At 46.4% G+C, this 21,907-nt stretch overlaps 1 protein-coding gene across 1 annotated transcript in view; it reads left to right on the top strand.

Annotated features, from left to right (window-relative positions):
• Positions 1–21,907, top strand: part of IA-2 (tyrosine phosphatase IA-2) — a 624,632-nt gene that overhangs the window by 174,996 nt on the left and 427,729 nt on the right. Inside the window, exons 6-7 of the mRNA XM_037429474.2 lie at positions 1,641–1,802; positions 16,613–17,006. Of these exons, the coding sequence (XP_037285371.2) occupies positions 1,641–1,802; positions 16,613–17,006 (556 nt within the window). The remainder of the gene's footprint in view (positions 1–1,640; positions 1,803–16,612; positions 17,007–21,907) is intronic.

Here is a 21,907-nt window from a genome sequence, read left to right on the forward strand (position 1 = left end):
GTCTAAGGTAACCTATTATTCCGAATAATTCATCCTAATAAAGTAACAGAATGACTGCCCCTGTAGGAGTATCCTTATAGTTTGTGAATATCTATGCAGTAGGTAACCTATCGATCATAACTACAACTGTGGTCTATATGTAACCACGGTAGGTTACCATTAGGTATAGAGTTGGTGTCTGATTCACCACATCTATGGGTGTGCTTAGTAGGTTGCCTCAGTAGGACGCTGTGCCTACCCTTTAAGAACGCATGGCGCGTCGAAGCTAAGGCAAGCTGGACTACAGCTGCTTCAGTCCAGCTTTCGAAGCTGTTTGTTAGCATGCGATCACCAACTGTACAAACACTAAATTGCATTTCCAATTAATGTATTTGTCATTGAAATGACATGCTCTTTGCAAACAAAGATGAGCCGCATTTCGAAGAACATTGCAATGGCGCTTGTTTCATACTTTCATTTGATCTTGGTGGATATTTTTTCCTGTATTTATATTTACATTTCTGCTTTTCCGTTACAACAGACTGTAGGGCGAGAAATCAACGCAATAAGTTTTCAACACTTCCAACAAAAGTTAATCAATCACAGGGAGTATGTATGCTTGGATGTGTTTGAGCCATGATTGGGCTACTGAAGCGACTGAGTACTTCCGCACCTTTAGTGAAGAGATCGGGTTGAATGTGTGTCGCAGCGCTCGCGTCGTTTCTCGTCAGATAAAAAAAAAAGCGTTAGACCACGTGCTTGTGATTGCCCGACGTTTGGACGCAAGAACTCACTCAAGCTGCTAATTAATAGCGTCTTCACTTCAAGTGATCTTGAGGGCATAAACTATGATTTAAGGGATGCGGGGATTGCTTCACGATTACTTACTTAATTCTAATATGACGTAAAGCTACGAAGGAATGGCTTTTCTGCTTTTTGTTAGTCCTTACACCGCGAAATATTTATATATAAAAAACGACTGAGTGAACAGTATACAACGTGAATTTCGGTTGTGTTGCGTCATACGTCCTTGATTTTTCCTTTCTACGGCGTTGTAAGAAGCAAAAATATACATTCAATTACAAAGTTTGCTGCTGCCACGACCCCTATGAGCAAGTTTAGCCCTTAAAAGTTACTAATATTTTGTTCTGTGTTGATTTTCTCGTTGTGGAGAGGCCCAGGTTTATTAACCTCGGCCACTCAATTGCTGTATTTTGTCACTAATGAAGGGAGAAAGTGTACACTTAAAGGCTCGCTTTCTTAATTAAACAGAATATTAATGAGATCTAACAGACAACCATGCCAGTGAAAGTATAGAAGATGTTATATGAGGTAATTGTAATGTAAATGCGAATAAAGAAAAGTGGATGAAAAGCTAACTTGCCGTGGGCAGGGATAGTCTAGAGCATCGAATGCGTTATTCTAAGGTCGATGCTTTGGTGTCTGCCCACGGCGAGTTACCTTTTCATCTACTATTACCTCTTCACACTTACATTACAACTAACTCATATAACATCACCTGTAGTTTCCTTGGCATGATTGTCTGTTAGATCTCATTATTATATGTTGTTATTGTTATTTCTACTGTGTAATCGATTCTGTGTCACAGACGGGGTGGTCATAGATCAGTGTGCCCTCAGTTGTTTTTGTACCCCTTGCAGAACACAGAGGTAGCCAAAGATGACTCAAACGAGACCGATGACGCGTCGGCGGATAGCGAGGACGTTGCTGGCGTGCTCAACTACCTGCAGCAAGTGGCTAAGGACACGGCCTCGTTGCTGGACGAAAATAAGGAACGCTACGACGTCTTCGTACCACCAGATGTGAGTGTGGCCGTGAATGTGCGCTATAATTTTTCACTTGGAAATGTATATTAAATGGGATCGAAACTCGTCATTGATGAACGGGGAGGACTCAAATCCATATCAGCTGCAAATTATTTTGGGGGCGCTGAACATTCATGTCTATCCAAGTGGCTTCAGAAAACGGGTGATAAAGCTTACTTTACTGGCTGTAGTACTTTCGGTGAAGAAAAAAAAAGGTAAGGGAAAGTTAGTCTCCGTCGGTACGCCACTTGTTGTTCTCAGAGTTGAGCGTTGCCTTTACGCGAGGTGTCCACTGACACAGCAGTTGTCATTGTCAAAAGCAACCGTGCGATTGACACCACGAATACAATAAGTTTCAAAAGCCTCCCCCCCCCCTTTTCCCCACTTTTTTTTAGTGATGCCCCCACGCAACTCTGCATCTGCAGAAATGACACAAAGGCTGACCCTCCATGCTTTGTGACTCGCTAATTTTGCATGATTCCTCTATACCGGGACATTATACGCAACATCGATAAACTACTGCTTTGCTGACGATTGTTATTTTCACTTGAAATAAAGTCCCACTGGTTACATGGGGGCCACAGTTACGGCTAGCATAAATTACACATCACTTTTTACAGTTCTAAGTTCTTCTCGAGTGAAGCCATTCGTATCGCTGATGAAGTGAAAAAGCAAAAAAAAATTGTCGGATAAATGGGCGTTAAACTAAGATTCGAAGAACCGTAAGTGTTAATTACTTTGTTCTTTATGATTGTTTAACTTGTACTGCTATGAAATCGACAAATCACAAGCTTTGCAGAAGGAAATAGCACGAAATAAGAAGCTGTTTCAGCTGAAAGAAGGAAAAGGGAGGCAGCCTATTCATGGTAAGAAAGTTCATGTGATTTAATTGAAGCCTCAAGGTTACACCAGATAACCACTATGCGTGTAGTTGAATAATGGCATGGCACTGTAAACAGGGCAACAAATCAAGGATACATTGGTAATATTGGGGGCATTTATAAGGCACTTTGTCACCTATACATAACCGTCATCAAACGGTTCTCTTCATCTTCATCGTTTGTGGGGTAGCCTCTTGAGTTTGTTCTGCGCCTTAGATGTGACTGGTTTTACCACGTCTTGTAGGCCCAATGAAGGCTTGTAGGGTACTACGTCATTACTTGAGCATGCGTAGTCGAAATTTCAACGGATTACCGTATGATGGTGTAAAGGCATTGTTAATAAACAGGTCATTGACTGAAGTCAGTATAAAATGATATTTCAGTATCACTTGTTCCAAATGAATTGACGGCTGATCTGGTGGTTTTTAAATAGCGTTGAACACATGACGTAGTTCAGAAGAGCACATGGTTTAATACGATAAAGGAGCTAGTAATTGTCTGAGTTAATAGTGATTCGAGATTGTGCCTTATCAAGAAATTCTTCTCCATGGCCACGATACGCGCGCTGTGCGCCCTTATGTCGACCCGTCTTCCCGGCATTAATTACGCACGTAAGCAATATTGTATGCGTTACCTCAAACAATCGGGCTACACGACCATGATTCCCGATAATAATGGAAATTTTATGTTGCCCTTAAATGCATACGCAGAATCGATACGAACATCCAGGAGAGCTGTAAGAAGGTGGCTTTTTTTTAACACCGACCTCATTTCGCATTGGAGCGAAAACCAGGGGCCTAATAACTTTGCACTTCTGCAAAGTTATTAGGCATCACCTGCAGAAGGTCATTTCCTTCGGGGGGCCCCATACAAAAGCGTGGCCTCGCGGGCGTCTCGTCAAGGTACCTTAAAACAGTAAGAATAAGCCGTAACGGTCACGTAGTGAGTGACCAGCTGTAAAGAAACGAGCCGCAGGAAATGGGCGAACAAGTATCGGTCCTTTCCCATTCTTCTTAATTTTTTTTCATTTCTTCTAGCTTTAGTTGATTATTCACTTTCCCGTAAGTTGTCGACATCTCCCGTGCCATTTCCTTTTCTTTTTTTTTAATCATCGTGTTCCAGCGGTAAAGAGTAAAGAATCGTAAAAATAAAAGGAAGTCAGCTGGCCTTGCTTGCCTGCGGGAAACACGGAACAGCTTCCCGTTTTACGGTTATTCCTTTCACGCCATTCTTTGCCCTGCAACGTGATTCTTGATTTGTCTTTCCATTTTTTTTTCATCTCGCTTTGGTTTGGCCCGCCTGGTTGACTCGTCCGTAAAACTCCCGAATGGAGAATTTTCACGACAGAGGGAGATTGTGATTAAAGCCCGACGCTGCGAGTCAGGCGGCAATCGGAGAAAGGCGTATACGCGGGGCGAGGAAGATGGAGACGAAGGGTGAGGGTGAAAAGCACACGTTAAGCTGCAGAAGGCCGCCAGGAGTGGAAATGAACAATATATATACCCGCGTTCCGCAATCTTGAGGTTGGGTTGTGGAGAGGATTGGAAAGAATGCACGGCGAAGACCGGGTGGGTGCATGTAGAAAAAGAAATGAGGGGGCCGGCAAGAGGGAAGTCAGGGCAGGAAATCGCGGAGGGCACAGTTTCACGGCGGGTGTTCAATTCCGGGCTCATTAAAGGAGATGTCCACGAAAGGCGACGACGTACGAGCGCAGTACAGACAAGGAAGGAAGTAAGGCGCTGGCCTGAGCGCTCGCTTTGCAAGCGGCAGCTATGTACTACGACAGTCGGTTATATCCTATTCATTGGCGGCCGCCGTCGTACTGTACTTTCCTGTCCTCCCCAACTTTCTTTTCCCAAAACAGGATAAGAAATTGGGAGTCTCCACAGACCCGGGCGCTGGTAGGATTCCCGTGGCGCCGTTTTGTCGGGATGGCTTGATCGGGTGGTTTGTGGCCACCTGGTGAAAGGTGTGGTCGTGCTTTCTTTTACCGCCGCGGTTCCCAAGTTCTGGAGCGAGTATAGGCTTAGCGTCCTCATCGGAACTTGATGGAGAAACTCGTTGATAAGAGGACTGCTTGCGTGTTAACGTTTGGCGCGTGTCATTGCCTTACCTGAAAAAGGAAGACTGGGGTACGGCTCCAAGTGACCCTGGTAGAGAAAGGACCGAAGCGGCTCGTTAAACCTGAGGGTGTAAGCGCTGGAATGTGGGGGCCGTCAACGCGTGAGCACTTGGCCTTGGACAGATGTGGGGCTCTGTTTGCTTCAGGGCCAGGACTGAACGCGGGATGCTTGGTGATAGAGCACTCGCGCACGACAATACGCGACGAAATATTTAAATTGGAATTCGAGGTTACTGTTAAGCAGATCCGACGTGATTGCTACGCTTTGGTGGTGTATGTAGTTAGTTTGGCGGTACTGTTTGTGGGCGGTGACGATTGACATGAGCGCTTGCTGATAATAGACCCCGATCATCGCCGATGGTTCGTAGACGCCGTGAATGTGGACGCAGATTCTGTGTAATTACATCGCTCCTGTAATTTATACATTACAGATACGGACAGTGCTATACAGTAGTCAGTTTGCTGGCTTCCTGGCTGGCTGAAAGGTCACTTGAAGAAGGTGTTAGACGCTGCCTTAAAGAGAAGGGCACTGCTTGAAGAGGCCACTTCTCTTTTTAAAGACGATAGTCTTTCTTGGGGACCTTCCACGCAAAAACTTTGGTCTGTCTGTCTGTCTGTATGTATGTATGTACATTTGTCTGTTTGTCCACTGTTACCACGAACCAGGTACTCTAAACAGCACCAGCCGATACCCCGAACGGCCGACTCCATCCGCAGCGCCCACCAATGTTGCTTGAGAGTCAGCGTTCCTACTTGTGCGATCGTCAATCAAAAATCGATTATTGCACATATCTGAGGCACCATAACAACGCATATATATTCTGCATGTTCGTCTTTTACTGGAAAATGCATACATAAGTAATTCTAAGGACGGTAGCGCTTACAACGCTGCGCTGACCATGCAACGCTTGCACGGAGAAGCGAGTGTTTCCAACGCTTTGCTAAGACGACACGGTGCTGGCACCTGCCCGTCGCCTTGCGTTCTACACCTTATCACCTCTGAGACAGACGCGCACGCCCGTCTCGGGGCCATGCCCTTTGTTTTCCAAAAATAACTGCCAGATGGCACTTAATGTCTCATGTGTTGTGTGACTTGATGCGCTCGTTCGCCTCCGCTGCACGCTCGAGGCACTCTACCGCAGCGTTTCCAGAATACCGTTCACCGATTTTCATGCGCAGAACATCAAATAAATGTTTTGTTCACTCTCTCCACACGCAAGACTATCGTCTTTCGACGACATTTGCAGATTACGTGCAGATACTGGGCCAATTTTTTTGCGTTTAAATGAATACATCCTCTTGTTGTTATTGTATGACACTGAACAAAATTAAGACTTCAGGTACTATATATACACAACCCTTCATGCAATACCCCCCCCCCCTTCTTATATAAAAGATTATTTCATTTTCGAAAATATGAAACGATTAAAACCAGAACATACATTTAGTACGCCACACAATCATTGTGGAGGAATAGCAGCTCGGCAAGTGTTCCACAATTTAGCCGAGAAATGAAGAAAAACGCTATGCTAGAGCTGGAAACCTAGAAACGCCTTTAACGACGACACAAGAGAGATGCTGCGTGTCAGTGCATTCACCGAGCAATGCACCCTGTAAAATCTTCAGACGCGCGGCAAGCACGAAATACGACGTCATTAATTGTAACACAAGGTATTTCAAGCGAACAGCGGTGACGGCGAGCTACACATTGTTACGGAGAGAATCTGTTTACCACTGTGTAGCGTGCTTGAATTAAAAAGTAGCTGATGAAACAACTCACTCAAAATGTGGGCGACAAGTATCACACTGCGCCAAATTTACATTTCTCCCACTCGGCGTTGACGTTTTTTTTGGCGTGACCTCATTTTTTTCGGCCACGCATCTGGATGATCAGTTATTCCTATCGTCCTAGCGTGACTGGTTCGTTAAGACAGTCACGGAACAAGGCGCTCGCATTGATGGAGCAAGAAGAGAACGTGAAAAGAAAAACGAAGAAATTGTGTAAAACAAGAACGGTACACGACGGAATGCAGATTTCGACCAACACCGAGCCTCTGGGGACTTCGTAGACGGTTCGGGTTATTTCTAAAGCTCTGGCGAACATGTGGGTGGAAGCATAGGAAAGCGCCCCTCCACCTATCTGCTCGGCCGTCTTCTTCTAGATCGCATCCGCCTTGCGCGGGCTGCCGATTGTGAACAATGGGCGTCCCGCTTGTTGTGGGCGCGTGCGCGGGCTCGTTCTCGCGCGCTCAGCGAGAGAGACGGACGGCAGCCAGCCGACAGGGCCACTTATGCATACCTGGACGACGCGCATTAGCCGAGTTGCCATGGAAACCCGCAGCACCGTGACTTTGGCAGTGCGATGCTGGAGCGGGAGTGGAGGGGACGACTTTTGTCTCCACGCCACCCAGCTATGCTTCGCAGGAACGAAAACCTCTGCTCACTGCGCAGCGTTCATGGCTTATACACCGCACTCATGCGAGGGGAGCGTTGTTTCTCCTCTCGGGTATAGAAATGAGAAACCTCGGAACTTTGCGCTAGCGACGCGTGTGTAGAGTCTCTCTCTGTTTGTGTTGCAGTCACCATGAATGCCGTGGTTCGTAAAAAAAAAAAGATGGCGAACGCAGACGCACGTGCTTGTATGCATGGGTCGTTTGCAAGTTGGCCGTGTGTGAAACACCGCTCCAGCAGGGACGTGGAAAAACAGCTAGACCGAGAAGAAAAGTGGGATGCCGTGGGATAGAAAAATGGGGAGGGAGGATAAAGGAGAACAGAAGGGGAGGGCTGACAAGCCCGTTTTTCCCTCCGGCTTGTCGGCTTGCTTGTCAGCATGCTACGACATCCGCCACTCGTCGACGAACTCTGACGCCACCCCAGCAATGCGTTCTATATCCCTACAAGCAAAGACTAAAGAGCTCTTTCTTTCTCGGTCATTCTACACGCGCGCTCCCGCTTCGGGACACGTTGTACGTGGAATTCGGTGCAACGTTGTCACCTGTCGCGAAAAAAACAACAACAAAAGACAATGAACGAAATCGGCGGCCTGTGTCACTGCCGTCTCTTCTTCTCAATACGGCATCCGTCGTGCTTGCACGTTTGTCGCGCTGGCTTCATTGTATTGCGCGTGAGCTCGGCAGGTTGTGCTGCAAAGCGATGTTGTATGGCGGACGCAGTCGCTTTCGAGATCTGTGACGCGCAACTCAGCGGTGCGTGCTCGCTGTCGCAACGATGAAAATGAAGAAGCAGCAGTATACTCTTCTTACTCTCCCTTACTGCGTTCGCCCACCTTTTAGAGTTTCTGTTCCACGTTATGTATCTCGGACTTCTAGAGCGTTTTTTTTGCGCTCTCTTTCCTTTTTGCATGTCGCACATTCATCTTTTGAAAACATTTCATGGTCGCACGCGGGTCGCAGACTTTGTGAGTCTGCTTGAAAAGTGGGGCGCCGAAGTTTTCAAGGTTTTCCGACTAGTGTACGTTTCCAGCGCGCAAGGACAGCAAAATGAGAATGAGTGTTTGTTTCCAAAATTTGGGTTCAGATTGAGAAAACCTAGATTCGTGCATTTTTTGAATATTTGTTTTTTTTGTAGCGAATTTCAGCAAGTAGTCAGTTCTGGATAGAACACGTGTAGCGAAATAGATGATGAACATGGCAAAAAGAAAAAAAAAAGTGTCCGTCGTGTTTCTGAGAACGTTACAAAGCTGTGTTGTTTGAGAAAACGCCACCAGGAATTTCGAAGGATAGTGATAATTGAACTTGAAAATTTGCTTTCTCTATTGATGATTTATTGATTGGGTCTGTAAACACCAATGTAGACGGATAAACCATAGAGAAAGAAAAAAAAGTTAAAAGTGGACACTGCGAAATCTGGCCTCAGGAAGTGAATTACGACTGCGTAACAAACTAGTGCTCTCAGCGAACCCCAGAGGACGCAAGTGCGAAAAAAAAAACGATATCAACAATCGAACAGAACGTTTCTTTAGAAAATAATAATTATGCGCTCATATTTGGCATGCTTTTATATATAAAAACAATTTGTTAAGCCGCACTGCCATACACAGCATCTACGCGCCGACTGGTTCGGACGCGTGAACATCGGCTCACGCTGCTGTAAATGCTTTCGATCAAAAACGAGTCTCATCGTCGGCGAGTTTTTCTATCATTGAACGCAGTTCTTCAAGAGTACCGCGGTGATACCATGTTTGTGCTGGTGGGTGGTATTTTCGCCAATTTTCGAAAGTTATCACTCCGACGCTGAGGCATGGTTGTTTCGCGCGCCGTGGCCTAGCTCTCGAACGGCACCGTGTGCTCGCTACTCCCAAGTATGTCCATGCAAGTGACTGTCGCGGGGGAGGACGTCACCCCGGAAGAGTACCTAAAAACCAGATGAACCACGGATTTTTTGAAGTACGCGTCGCAAAACCAGCATGGAGTCAGCGTCGGGGTACGTTCGACACAACGGGGCGCTGACCTCGACCACAACCAGCTGTGGTCCAGCCGAGGAACCTGAAAGCCTTTGAAGTGAAACGCATCAAGGACACTACTACGATTATTATTCTGTTCGATGGACTCAAAGTGCCGAATTACGTTACGTGCGGCGCGCGCCCAGCGTGCTTCGCTGTACGCTCTAGAGGTGGCAGACGGACATTTGCTACGTCTGTGGCATGCTGGGTCACCGTGCCGACGTGTGCCTGGGCCCGAAGAAGATGATTTGGAGGGGATGTGCCACCGCGTCTCCTGCGGAAGACCACAAGTGCTCGACCAAGATGAGGCCCTCGGCGAGGGGCCTCATCTCACAGCGGACAAAGATTGCTGACAACGCTTCCAAGTGCACTATGTCGTCCGCCATAGAAGGAGGCTGTGAAAACGCGCAACCGACACACCTGCGACGTCGGTGGCGTCCAGCTGCCAAGGACGTGATCACCTGCTTCGCTTTCTATTATAACTTTGTTCGAATAATAATTTTAATTCACACGAATAACTTTGAGCTAGCCAAAATAAGGAATCGCTAAATAAAAGTGGCAAATAGCCTTGCCATTTTGGCTGAGATGAGTGGTCTGAAATTGTTACATTTCGCCATAGTCAAACGTCAGCTGCACACAGTAATCCATAATTCGCGCTGGTGAAACTCAGCCAAGACGCGCAGGTCAGTTGCTCTCACCAACCAACAGGTGCGCAAGTGTCGATCGGTTCGCCGGTGTTTATGAGAGTGCCCGCTCTTAACTTTTTCTTTCTCTATGAATAACCGTTAATGGACACTTTAACCTGTTTCGTCTACGGGCGCTGGTCTTGATTCGCAGAAGATGTATCCATTACTGTTCCTAACGTTTTATCTCGTGTCTGCAGTAACAGATCTCTTCGCAGTCTGAAAGGACCAGTACTGTTACTCAAGAGTTCAGTGTCTAAGCAACGCTTATCACCCAGCTTTTGATCTAACCCCCTTATGCTTATTTGTAAAAGCAGAAAGCAGTGCTCCATCGACTGCCTGTAAAGCGTGCATTTCTGCAGAATGAAAAATTTTACGGCGAAAGCAACTTTACAACCAATAAACACGAAATATGATATTGTGCACAGGTACCGATATGAAGCAGCGGGTTTATATATCAGCACTCCTTCAGGTGAAATCTTTAGATGCTTGATTAAGCACGTTAGGCATTGGCGTCCCACGGCCTAGGCGTCTATAGCAGAGATGAAAGTAAAAATCATCAGGGCGTGAGTACGTTACCATTACGTCGCAGACCACCAAAACGTGTGACTTCATCATGGTGCCAGCATAACGTCACATAACAAACGTCCCGGAATGGCACCATCACGTAGCTTCAGCGCTTTGTCAGAGGTGGGCCGACCACGGAGGCCATGCAAAAATGGCTTAGGTGCAGAAAGCTTGCGATGACCGATCTTGGCGCAGTGCAAAACCAAGTTGACAGCGGTGAAAGACAGTGAAAACCCACAGGAAGGATCAGTCCATCAACTGAGAACAAGAATAAAAAAAGTGGATTTCACCTTCGAGTCGTCCTAATTGATTGCATAGAGGACCCATTGAGCTTATTTTTTGTTTGAACTTAATATTTCTTTAAGAAGTTTGTTTTGTGAATTATTCTAATTAACTAAAAATGTGACAAAACACTCCATCTGAGCAATAGTATTCGTGGCAATGCATTAGTGTATAGGTGGTGGTACATGTGCAACGGTTTTCGCGCAAATGTTCTATTTGTGATTTTAATGCTTATTGTATACTATGTAAACAGGGAGTGTAAGTATTCGGTGCCTGCGAATGATCCAGCGATCGAAATAAAAGTACGTGATGCAGTACTGCGTGATCAATCTGCTTCAACTGCTGGAGGTCAGATACGATAATTCAAATGGTCGATTGTTGGAAGTACGTCTTTTAGTGGAGAGGATGGTGTGACTGAGAAGCGGGGCACAGGCGGCCACCCAGGCACCGATGAAGAACTTTTGTAGGACTTCCTGATGGCAAGAACACATGATTTATTTGCATATTTACAAGAATCAAACATATTAGACGTCGAGACATGCCTTCAAGGAGAAACATCAGGCGGAAACGAAGGCTAGATAGCTCCGCGCGCACACGCGACATTCGGTTTCGTCCTCCGATGAGCCTTTATAGCATAGGTTGGCAAGAAGAACTTTAGAAAATAGCCCGCTGATTTTCTACAATTATCTACGCTCATTTGGCAAAATATATTCAAACAACTGTTCTAAGCTACATAAAATTGGAAGACATTTCCTTGAACTTTACGCACGTTCCTTTTATCTGAGAAAAAAAATAAAGACGTAATTTTCTTATCCTTGAATAAAACCTACAAGCATGCTTTCAGTTTCGATGTTAGGAGCTGGTAAATGAAGTGACCGAAAGTTTATGGGGGTGAATCTCCTTATGCTGTGGGTCATGCGTCCGCGATGTATGTAGTGGTTGTGGTCGTCGTCGTAGTAGTAGTAGGTAGCCACATCTCGTTTAGTCCTTGGAATGTACGCTGGATGGTGGTACTTCTATATAATGAATATATGTTGAAAAGATGGGAGATGGCGATAGTTGGAGTGTTCACGAGATGGACAGACGGACGGAGAGACAGACAAGCATGTGGACGGATGGGCGGCCGCGCGGACGGACGGATGGACAGACAGGCAGATGCACGGACGAATGAATTGACGCACAGACGTACGCACGGATGGATGGATGGACGCAAGGACGGATGCACGGACGGGTGGACTGGCGGATGGTCGCGTGGACGGATGCATGGATGGACGGAAACGCGGGTGGACTGAAGCACGGATGGATGGATGAACGGAAGTGCGGACAGACTGACGGACGCTTCGCTCTATTCATCATCTTTCTGTCCGTGGATATGCTGTGATTTTTTTGGGGTACAACGCTTGCAACCTTGAAACCATCTATATTCTCAGTCCGTGCACGCGCTTCTTCTCAAACGCGGACTGGGTGCACGTTCTCTGCTGCGCAAATGGACACCTCTTGCGTTCTTGTAGGACGCGAACCACGTTTGGACGGTATGCCGATGAGCACCCTTTGCGCTCGCCAATCATAACTGCATTGCGGATCATAACCCTAATTGTGTTCCCACTCATATTAATCGGAAAGAATTCCCTTCCCAAGATTGGTGTTACCTGGGGAGATGTGGTTGGGTGTTTCAAACACCCCCCTCTCCCAAAATGTTTCCATTTGGTTGTGAATATATGCACGCATACATACAAGCTCGTGCGCGAGCGTACATAAACTACAGTTGATTTCAGTCCCACCCCCCACCCCCTCTAAAAATAAGAAATATTCGAACTTCAACCTGGCTTCCCGTGTATTACCAATACTATTTGAAGATTAGCAAAACGTGTTGTGCTTAAGTGTTTAACCTGAAATATTTATTGGCACTTGCATAATGTTTCGGCAGTCTTCTTTCAATTGTCAATTTCATTATTCTTCAAGCCTGATATTTAAAGAAAAGCACAACGAGCATAGTGGCACAAGACTGGAATAAATAACAGAGCTATTTAGTGTTGGACCGAGCGTTTTCCAAGTTTTGCTAGTAATGTCAAGCTTGTGCTAGTCGTACTATGGTTAGGCTTGACTATATGATCCGGTTCCGATCCGTTCCCAACACAACGCACCTTTTACGTGGTGATCATAAGAACGTGTGTTGTGACTAGCTGTTAAGCGATGTTGGGATATTAGTCGCGTGACTAGCATTTATGGGCCTCTTGGTAGGAACATGTCACGGGACCAGTTCTTACGTGACCTCATTCATGGGGCTAGCTGCTACATGATGGAATGTTTAGTCTCGTGACTAGTTATGTGGTGTTACGTTATGTTACGCGACTTTAGTCACGTCTCTAGCTGTTACGTGTTTTTAGCCACGGGGGCGGTTGCTAGGGAGCTTATTGCGAGATCATTTCACACGACCAGCTTTTACCTTATGTAAGGTGGTTTTAGTATTGTGAAGGCCTTAGCTCACAGGTTGCGTACAGCGAAGGTTTCCAGCCAACTACTTAGACACCACTGGACGAGCTACCAAACATGGTTTATTTGATTCAGTTGCTAGTCCAGCGGTGTGTCATCTCCCCTTCTGTCCTCATCCAAGTTGGTTGAATCCTCTCGCTATGTGTCTTTAGTGACGTGACTAGTTAAGAAATGTTACGAGAGTTTCTTACCGTGACTAGTTATTGCGTAATATTTTGTGATTTAGTCCACGAGGCTTGATGTTACGTTCTTTTGTGATCGCGGGATTACTTGTTACGGGATTTCAGTCCTGTGACTAGTTGTTACGAGATGTAACGTTTTTCAGTCCCACGACTACTTGTTACGTGATATGGGGATTTTCAGACACGTAACATACCAACACATCATAATTATTGCTTTACACAGGGGGACAAATTGGGGCACGTGTTGTGGCACTTATGCAGGAGAAAAGAACGAAGCGAGGGCGTGACGGTTCATTTCTCTTCGCCCCAACCAGTGAAACAAAAAGCTTTGGCAGCTACCTTTTAAAAAATAAAACATCTTCGAGGACTCTTGAGCATCGCTTTCAATAGTTGAACACGATACCGTGATTGGGCCCCGTGAGTATAGCATTGTCAACTGCTAGCCGAGCTTTGGTTCTTGGTGTATGCCTAAACCATGGCGCGAGGGAACGAATGTCTGATCGTGCGGCGGGCGCACCGCACAAAGAACACCGGGCACGGCGCTGAAGTGCCGGCCGACATGAAGTACGCTGCAGCCAGCAGCCAAGCAGGAACCCTCTTTTATATACGCAGGCATCACGATAAGTACATATGTACAACGCCCCCTAGGGTCCAGCCAACCGGTTCCAAAACCGTAACTGAAACCCCGATACCACAGTAACGTTGGCTGTTTAAAACTATCTTAGAATGACTTCGGCAAGTACACTTGAGAAATGCCAACTACGCCATAGTCCTTCTTTTTCCAAATTAACAAAATTTCCCCTACGTGTCCGTAAGGCTGCACATGTACCTATGCAGCTGCTCACTTTTTGGACGCTTTTGGTGCTGATGATGAATACATATTCCCGACTGCTCTGTAATGGGCACCAAGCCGTTGCGCAATTCACATGTTTTCTCGCGTGCCGTGGTATTACGTTTCTGTGGCGCAATACACGAATGAAGGAAGAAAGGAAAAAACAGGAAAGAAAGGAAAGGTAGGGATGTTAACCAGTCTAGAAGGATCGGCATGCTACCCTTCCCTGGGTACACGCAAGAGGGAGCTTGAAAAATGGACAGAGAGAGAGAGAGAGACAGGAGAGCACACGCACACACAGTCACACCTCACAGTCATGATAACACCATTAGTCTCTAATCGCCAGTGCAAGTTTGTTGTCTTAAAGAAGTTTGAGGACTGCTTACGTCCCCTTTACCCGCGATGAACTATCAGGACGACATTCCAGAATGGTTTCCGCCGTCATCGGTCTGCGATCTAAGCGAGCCAGCGTGACTGCATGTGATTTCCTCGGTTCATTAGAAAGTGGCCAGAAAATATGCTGTAGTGTCTCCTCTCTACTACAGTTATCACAGGAAGGGTTGTCAGCAATTTCGACACGAAATGAAAATGACTTTGTGGAAGCCCCTCTTAGCCATAAATGTCTATGCAGAGTGGCACCATTTCGGTGTAGTTCAGGTGGCGTCTGTTGGATGGAAAGTGTTCGGGCTGTAGTGGTGTTGATTGTGCAGTCTGTTTACTAATGTGTTTTTTCCCCAAAAGAAGTTTCAAACAGTGTCATGGTTCCGTGGTAAAACCCCTGCCAAGACGCGCAGACAGCCTGGGCTCCATCCTCTCTCAAAGCAAAGATTTTTATTATTTATTTCGCTTGCATCTATCTCGATTTTTCACTCATGCACAGCGCCGATTTTTCGCTCACAACCCACGCGAGCCCACGCCGACGCCGGCATAAACGCCGATGACGAAATATCTGCAAAACGAATTATTTAATGCTATCGCGTTAAAATACACACACGTAGGAGGGCACGCATAACACTACACTACCAGTGATTGCTTGTGCTTGCGTGGTGGTATTAACAATAATTACACCTCCTAAGACTTAAACTTGAACATCTTGAAGTTAAACTTCTATGTGTCAGCCTTTCCGTGTTGTAAATGCATGGTCATTCAACTCTAACGAACTCCCAATTCCAGGGGCCAAAATTAGATCTATCTATCTATCTATCTATCTATCTATCTATCTATCTATCTATCTATCTATCTATCTATCTATCTATCTATCTATCTATCTATCTATCTATCTATCTATCTATCTATCTATCTATCTATCTATCTATCTATCTATCTATCTATCTATCTATCTATCTATCTATCTATCTATCTATCTATCTATCTATCTATCTATCTATCTATCTATCTATCTATCTATCTATCTATCTATCTATCTATCTATCTATCTATCTATCTATCTATCTATCTATCTATCTATCTGTCTGTCTGTCTGTCTGTCTGTCTGTCTGTCTGTCTGTCTGTCTGTCTGTCTGTCTGTCTGTCTGTCTGTCTGTCTGTCTGTCTATCTATCTATCTATCTATCTATCTATCTATCTATCTATCTATCTATCTATCTATCTATCTATCTATCTATCTATCTATCTATCTATCTATCTATCTATCTATCTATCTATCTATCTATCTATCTGTCTGTCTGTCTGTCTGTCTGTCTGTCTGTCTGTCTGTCTGTCTGTCTGTCTATCTATCTATCTATCTATCTATCTATCTATCTATCTATCTATCTATCTATCTATCTATCTATCTATCTATCTATCTATCTATCTATCTATCTGTCTATCTGTCTGTCTGTCTGTCTGTCTGTCTGTCTGTCTGTCTGTCTGTCTGTCTGTCTGTCTGTCTGTCTGTCTGTCTGTCTGTCTATCTATCTATCTATCTATCTATCTATCTATCTATCTATCTATCTATCTATCTATCTATCTATCTATCTATCTATCTATCTATCTATCTATCTGTCTATCTATCTATCTATCTATCTGTCTGTCTGTCTGTCTGTCTGTCTGTCTGTCTGTCTGTCTGTCTGTCTGTCTGTCTGTCTGTCTGTCTGTCTGTCTGTCTGTCTGTCTGTCTGTCTGTCTGTCTATCTATCTATCTATCTGTCTATCTATCTGTCTATCTGTCTATCTATCTGTCTGTCTGTCTGTCTGTCTGTCTGTCTGTCTGTCTGTCTGTCTGTCTGTCTGTCTGTCTGTCTAATCTTGTATGTATTTATGTATGTATGTATGTTTAATGCAAAAGTATTATATTTTATGCAGGTTCCCGTCGTGGAGACTGAGCTATCATCCGACCTCAACCAACGTCCAATCTTTACCGAAGAAGGCATCCAATGGATACCGCTAGGACAAGGAGATGAGGGCCGCTCCGCAGAAAAAACCGTTGCCCGACCGGCTCGGGTGCCCACTGCCCCTTCCGCCTCGGTGCCGCCCGAGACGGAAAACAGCCGTGACATTGGTCGAGTGCTGAACGAAGTAGCTTTGTCAGATGACTCCTCGGCCGCTTCTTCACCTAATAGCGATGGCAGCTCGGGTGGCGCTGCAACCTCTGCCACCGACGCGTCGTCTTCGTCGGCTGCGATGGATCGGCCGCCGTCTCCGTGGGAGTCCAAGACCCACGGATGGGCCGACAGCCGTGAAGACTCGCTGAGGCTCGGTGCGTGGAATATTTATATGTTTCGATGGCAATATACGATGGAAGGCAAGATGGTTTTAGTTGCTACGCATTGCCCCAAAAAGTAACGTGAAATGTGAATTGAAATAGAAGAAACTTAGCAGTGAGCGCAATTATTTGAAATGCCACAGCATGGCATTCAACAAGAACGTAAAATATCTCCTCGGAGATATTTGTGAGTACGAGGCTCGAAACGAGACTTAACGTTTTGCGTGATGTTTTGTAACCTTGCGTAGAAAATGAAATTAGTTTCAGGAAACAAAGAAAGACCAATGCAACTCTGACAAGTGGCATTAAAAACAAAACCGCACCATTTACAGCTGCGATTCGAACACGGGCGTTTGGCTGGGAAGCGGTCATTTGACACGTTCACTATTTTGGGAGTTATGCGCGCAAAACTCAAACGACTACACATTACAAGCTGCCGATCGCTAGCCCCAAATGGATCGACTTAGTTTGAGTACTCACTTTCTCTACATAGGTTCTGCGGCCGTTCCGAGCACTCCCCTGTCCTAGTACAGTATAGCTCGGCTGTTGAAAAATAAAAACAAAGAATGGTGGCTATCGGGCATCGTTTATCATCAACATAATGCCTCGCTTAGTTGCTTGCGTTGTTTACTCACCATCGGAGCAAAACAGAAAACAACGAGAAAATCAACCCGCCTACTTGCCCTGGTAGTCGGTGGGGGATAGCATCGCGGCTGCCCCTGGTACGGCAAGCGCTGAACAGATCGAGCACGATTGCGAAACGTGGCCGACTGTCATAATCATGAGCCGTAGCCGCGACAGGCTAGATGGATGAGGGGCAACTGTCTGCGAGCTCGTCGGTCATGTGTACGGACCAGCGCATCAGCATGCGTAAGGGCTCGTTGTTATTCCAACATTGCAGAGTGCTCTCATGAGGGTAGCGTGAGGCTGTTCGGCGCACCACTACAGGAAGCGGAATCTGCGAAATGCCCAGTATATCTGTTTACCGGATAACTGCACCACCTCGAGTCCCTTTCCGAGAGAACAACTGCAAACAAAACTTTAGGAGCGAAGCTTTGATTGATATGTGGAGTTTTACGTCCCAAAACCACCAAATAGTTATGAGAGACGCCGTAGGGGAGGGCTCCGGAAATTTCGACCACCCGGGGTTCTTTAACGTGCACCCAAGCCTGAGCACACGATCCTACAACATTTCGGCCTCCATCGTAAATGCAACCGCCACAGCCGGGATTCGAACCCGCGACCAGCAGGTCAGCAGCCGAGTACCTTAACCACTAGACTACCGCGGCGGGGCAGGAGGAGCGGAGCTTCAGGCTCTCACTATGTCAGGCGACTCGTCGTTGTAGTAGTTTCCCGTCAGATGTGAAACGCAGGCGTTTCATATACCGTACATAGAACGCTCATAGTGCGCATATAGGTTTAAAATATACTATAGTCTGTCCGAACGTCCGTCTGTGCATCCGTCCGCATTTGTAAACTCCAAACTGTTTTTCGGCGAACGCCTTTTAGGACAGGTCGGTCATAACAGAACGCGCTGCGCGTGTTTCCGCTCTTGCATGGTTTGACATGATAAGCAAAGTGACCCTATACGCAAGAAGAGCGTGAGCGCTGTAGATTCTGACGCGAAGTGCTCCTTAAGGCGCGTCCATAGGCGCCCCCCCCCCCTCTCCTAGTGGCCACCTGGCACCTTCGTAATTAAGGAGGGTAAACAATGGAGGTAATTATTTCAAATTTCGTAAACATTTCGTAATCGTCCAAACAGGTTCACTCCATCATCAGAATTCACTTCGTAGATCGGCTGCCTATTTTCTTTCTTTTTCTGTCTCACAATGATGCTGTATAGAGCAATGAAATGGCATTGCTGCGTGCTTAGAAAAAAAATCACCACCCAAGCACTCCGTACAAATGGTTAACTAGCGAAAGCCGAAGCGTGCGGTTCCGGTGTTAAGCAGCGGGCTCAACCCGATGTGGCAATGAAGCCTTCCACAATTATTAGTCACATGTTCGTGCTTCTTAATGAGGTTACACACACGTTTGGCTTGGGTTTCCCACAGTCGCATGACGCACATTGTGCCTCGCATGATCAAGATCATGGAGGAGATAAATGAGGGGTTTATTGCGTTTGGCAATGCGTTCGTCACAGTGGTTCTTCTTGAACCACATGTGGCCATAGACATTGCCGCCGGAGCCGATGTGTCGCTGGAGAAACTACCACCGAAAGGGGGCGTTCGTCCCGGCGAACGTTCTCCCGCAATCATCACATTAGGGAGTTTCAGAATAGCGCACTGCGAGCCCTTGCGGTGCGGTCGCTGCCACTGCGTATGCGTCGCAACACGAGTCGCCGTTCGCGTTCGCGACCCGCCCGCAGAAAATTCGAAATAGCGTGCGGCGATCGTGGTCCGCGAGGCCCGCGAAGTGTTGTGTGTAGCTTTCGTGCATTTGGGTTTGCAGTTGGGGCGAAAGTCCCTAGACTTTTCTCTAGTGGGAGCAAAGGCTATTCTAAAGCTCGCATGGCGCCCGCAACTAAGGCGACGCCCGCAACATCTGCAAACGTTAATAGGGAGTTTTAGAATAGCGCACCGCGAGCCCTTGCGTTGCGGTCGCTGCCACTGCGCATGCTTTGTAACGCGAGTCGGCGTTCGCGTTCGCGGACCGCACGCAAAAAATCCGAAATTGCGTGCGGTAGTGGTGGTCCGCATGTGCATGGGCCGTAAGCGCTGGTTTCGAGGCTACGGGCGGTGATGGCGGCCCGCATGTGGCACGCAAGCGCTGGTTCAACACCTCCTAGATTTACCGTGCCTTCAGGATGAGCGCGAAACGCCGGTCATCTATGGCGGCGCTGCCTACGTAGGAATAAGGGTGTTTGTACTTGGCCTTTGAGATCGGCAATTTTGGCGTTTGCTACTAATTTTGGAGGATGCCTTGTATTAAAAAGAAGTTGCTTGCTGAATTACGGCGCCACTTAGGTAAAGTTAATTAAATATACGTTTACACCTTTTAAAACTTTTTACGTTATTTTCGTTGCATATAAGCTCTGAAAATGTACAAACCTATTTGACGACACCCCCTACTTGAGTGGCGCCACCACCATAGTTCCGACGACCGCCGCTTTCCAAGTGACCGCTGATAATTTGGCAGGCACGAGAAATCTAGGAGGCGTTGGCTGGTTTCGAGGCTACGGTGTCACCGCGATCGTGCGTTGCGGATCGCAGCAGGGCAAACGCTTTTCTAAATCTCATATGGCGCCCGCTACGCCCGCAGCGCTTGCAAACGGTATTCTAAAACTCCCTGTTCTAAAGCTTCCTAATGGCGCCGCAACGCCGTGCTGTTGCAAGCGTTTGACATCGCGAGATAGCTCGGCGGCGTGGTTTTCAGTATCCGCCCGACACCGGCGCTTCCATTCCCGTTTGTGATTTAGCGCGGCTTGGAAGGCAGCCGGATCACATATACGCAGTTGCTGCTGCCACTCAGACTGCCCGGGCCTGTTTTTTTGCGTGCCAGGACTGTGCCATCGGCCCGGCGATTTCGAGCTCCCTCACGTTTTTACTGTCGGAGCTCTTCTAGAGTAGTCCGTGGCATAGTCCCGACGTCAGCGCGGCCTACGTGTTAGTTCACGCCCGGATGGGCCCAAAGGAAGCTTTCTGTACCGTTGCGAACCCCACGTTCAAGGGTTCAGGAGAAACCGATGAGCACGTGCTCAGCACCACGGCTGCAACGGAATGGACGACGTCACACACAACGCAGCCAATGGAGCGAGCACTTGGGTACGACGCTGCGAACGAAGTAACTGATAACGCAGCCAATGGAGACCGCTCGTGACACTACTGCCGGAGGGTTTTTTTTCTCATAGCCATATACCGTTTTCGCTGTAAAAGTGTTCCAGTTCGAGTAATTCGTACTCAACTATGGGAGGAGCAGTGAGCCGTCCTCATCTTCGGCATTGCGGAACGATGAAGGAAGGTGATTCTACGTAAAATGGAACAAAGCATGACTGGTGGATCTCTAAATGTCTTACGAAAATATATATATTGTTGCCTGATGATTGGAAAGAAAAGGTCGGCAATTTGTTTTGCTTTAAAAGTTGTTTTTCGAACCTCAGTAAATCACCAATAACGAATAGGTGGAGTGCCACGCTCACCTGCGCTGCTGTTTCTTTCGAATTTGGGTAATAAATTACACAAAGTATATTTAAGCTACGTGACTCACATTTGTTTATTTAAATACAGGCGTACTTGAACTTATGATCAATTTATTTCGATTCTCTGTGTAATGTAGATTTTTTAAATAAAAATTCTCAAACTTGACCTAAAAACGTTTTTCTGCCTTGTTTGCCGGCCTTCATTTCAAAAAGGACCAATCACAAAGCGGTGAAAATTCCGTGTCGTTCTCTCAGCACGCTAATTCTTTATGAAACTGTGAAACTTGTGTTAATAACACTTTTCAATGAAAAGATATAAGTGAACTAACTTCAAGAAAAGAACCTGCAAGGGTAACTTCTGACGACGATTAAAAAAAAACCATTTAGATACTATTTTATGTTTTGCCAAGTTAGTTATTCTCCTAAACATAAGCTTTCACAATAACTAAAAACAAGTTGCATACTATGGCTTCACTTGCAGTTACAGCCCGTCAAAAATGTCCTTGCGCAAGAATAAGCAACGGTAGATCGGACTTCCTGCCCGCTAAGTAGGGAATGCAGGTCTATACTTCAGTTTCTTAAAAGGCAAGCAGAACTGGAGTAGTTATCGACTGCACTGAGGACGCTTATTTCGAAATATTTTGGTAACGGAAGTGGCCATGAGTGCGGGGCGAACGAAGCAAGAGCGCGCCCAGTCCGGCGTGTTCCGAGGCAAAGAGGGCTCGTTTTCGCGTCCTAAGACAGATAGCTTGTGATA

The sequence above is a fragment of the Rhipicephalus microplus genome, chromosome 1 (assembly GCF_043290135.1).
Source record: "Rhipicephalus microplus isolate Deutch F79 chromosome 1, USDA_Rmic, whole genome shotgun sequence".
NCBI classification, from domain to species: Eukaryota; Metazoa; Arthropoda; class Arachnida; order Ixodida; family Ixodidae; genus Rhipicephalus; species Rhipicephalus microplus.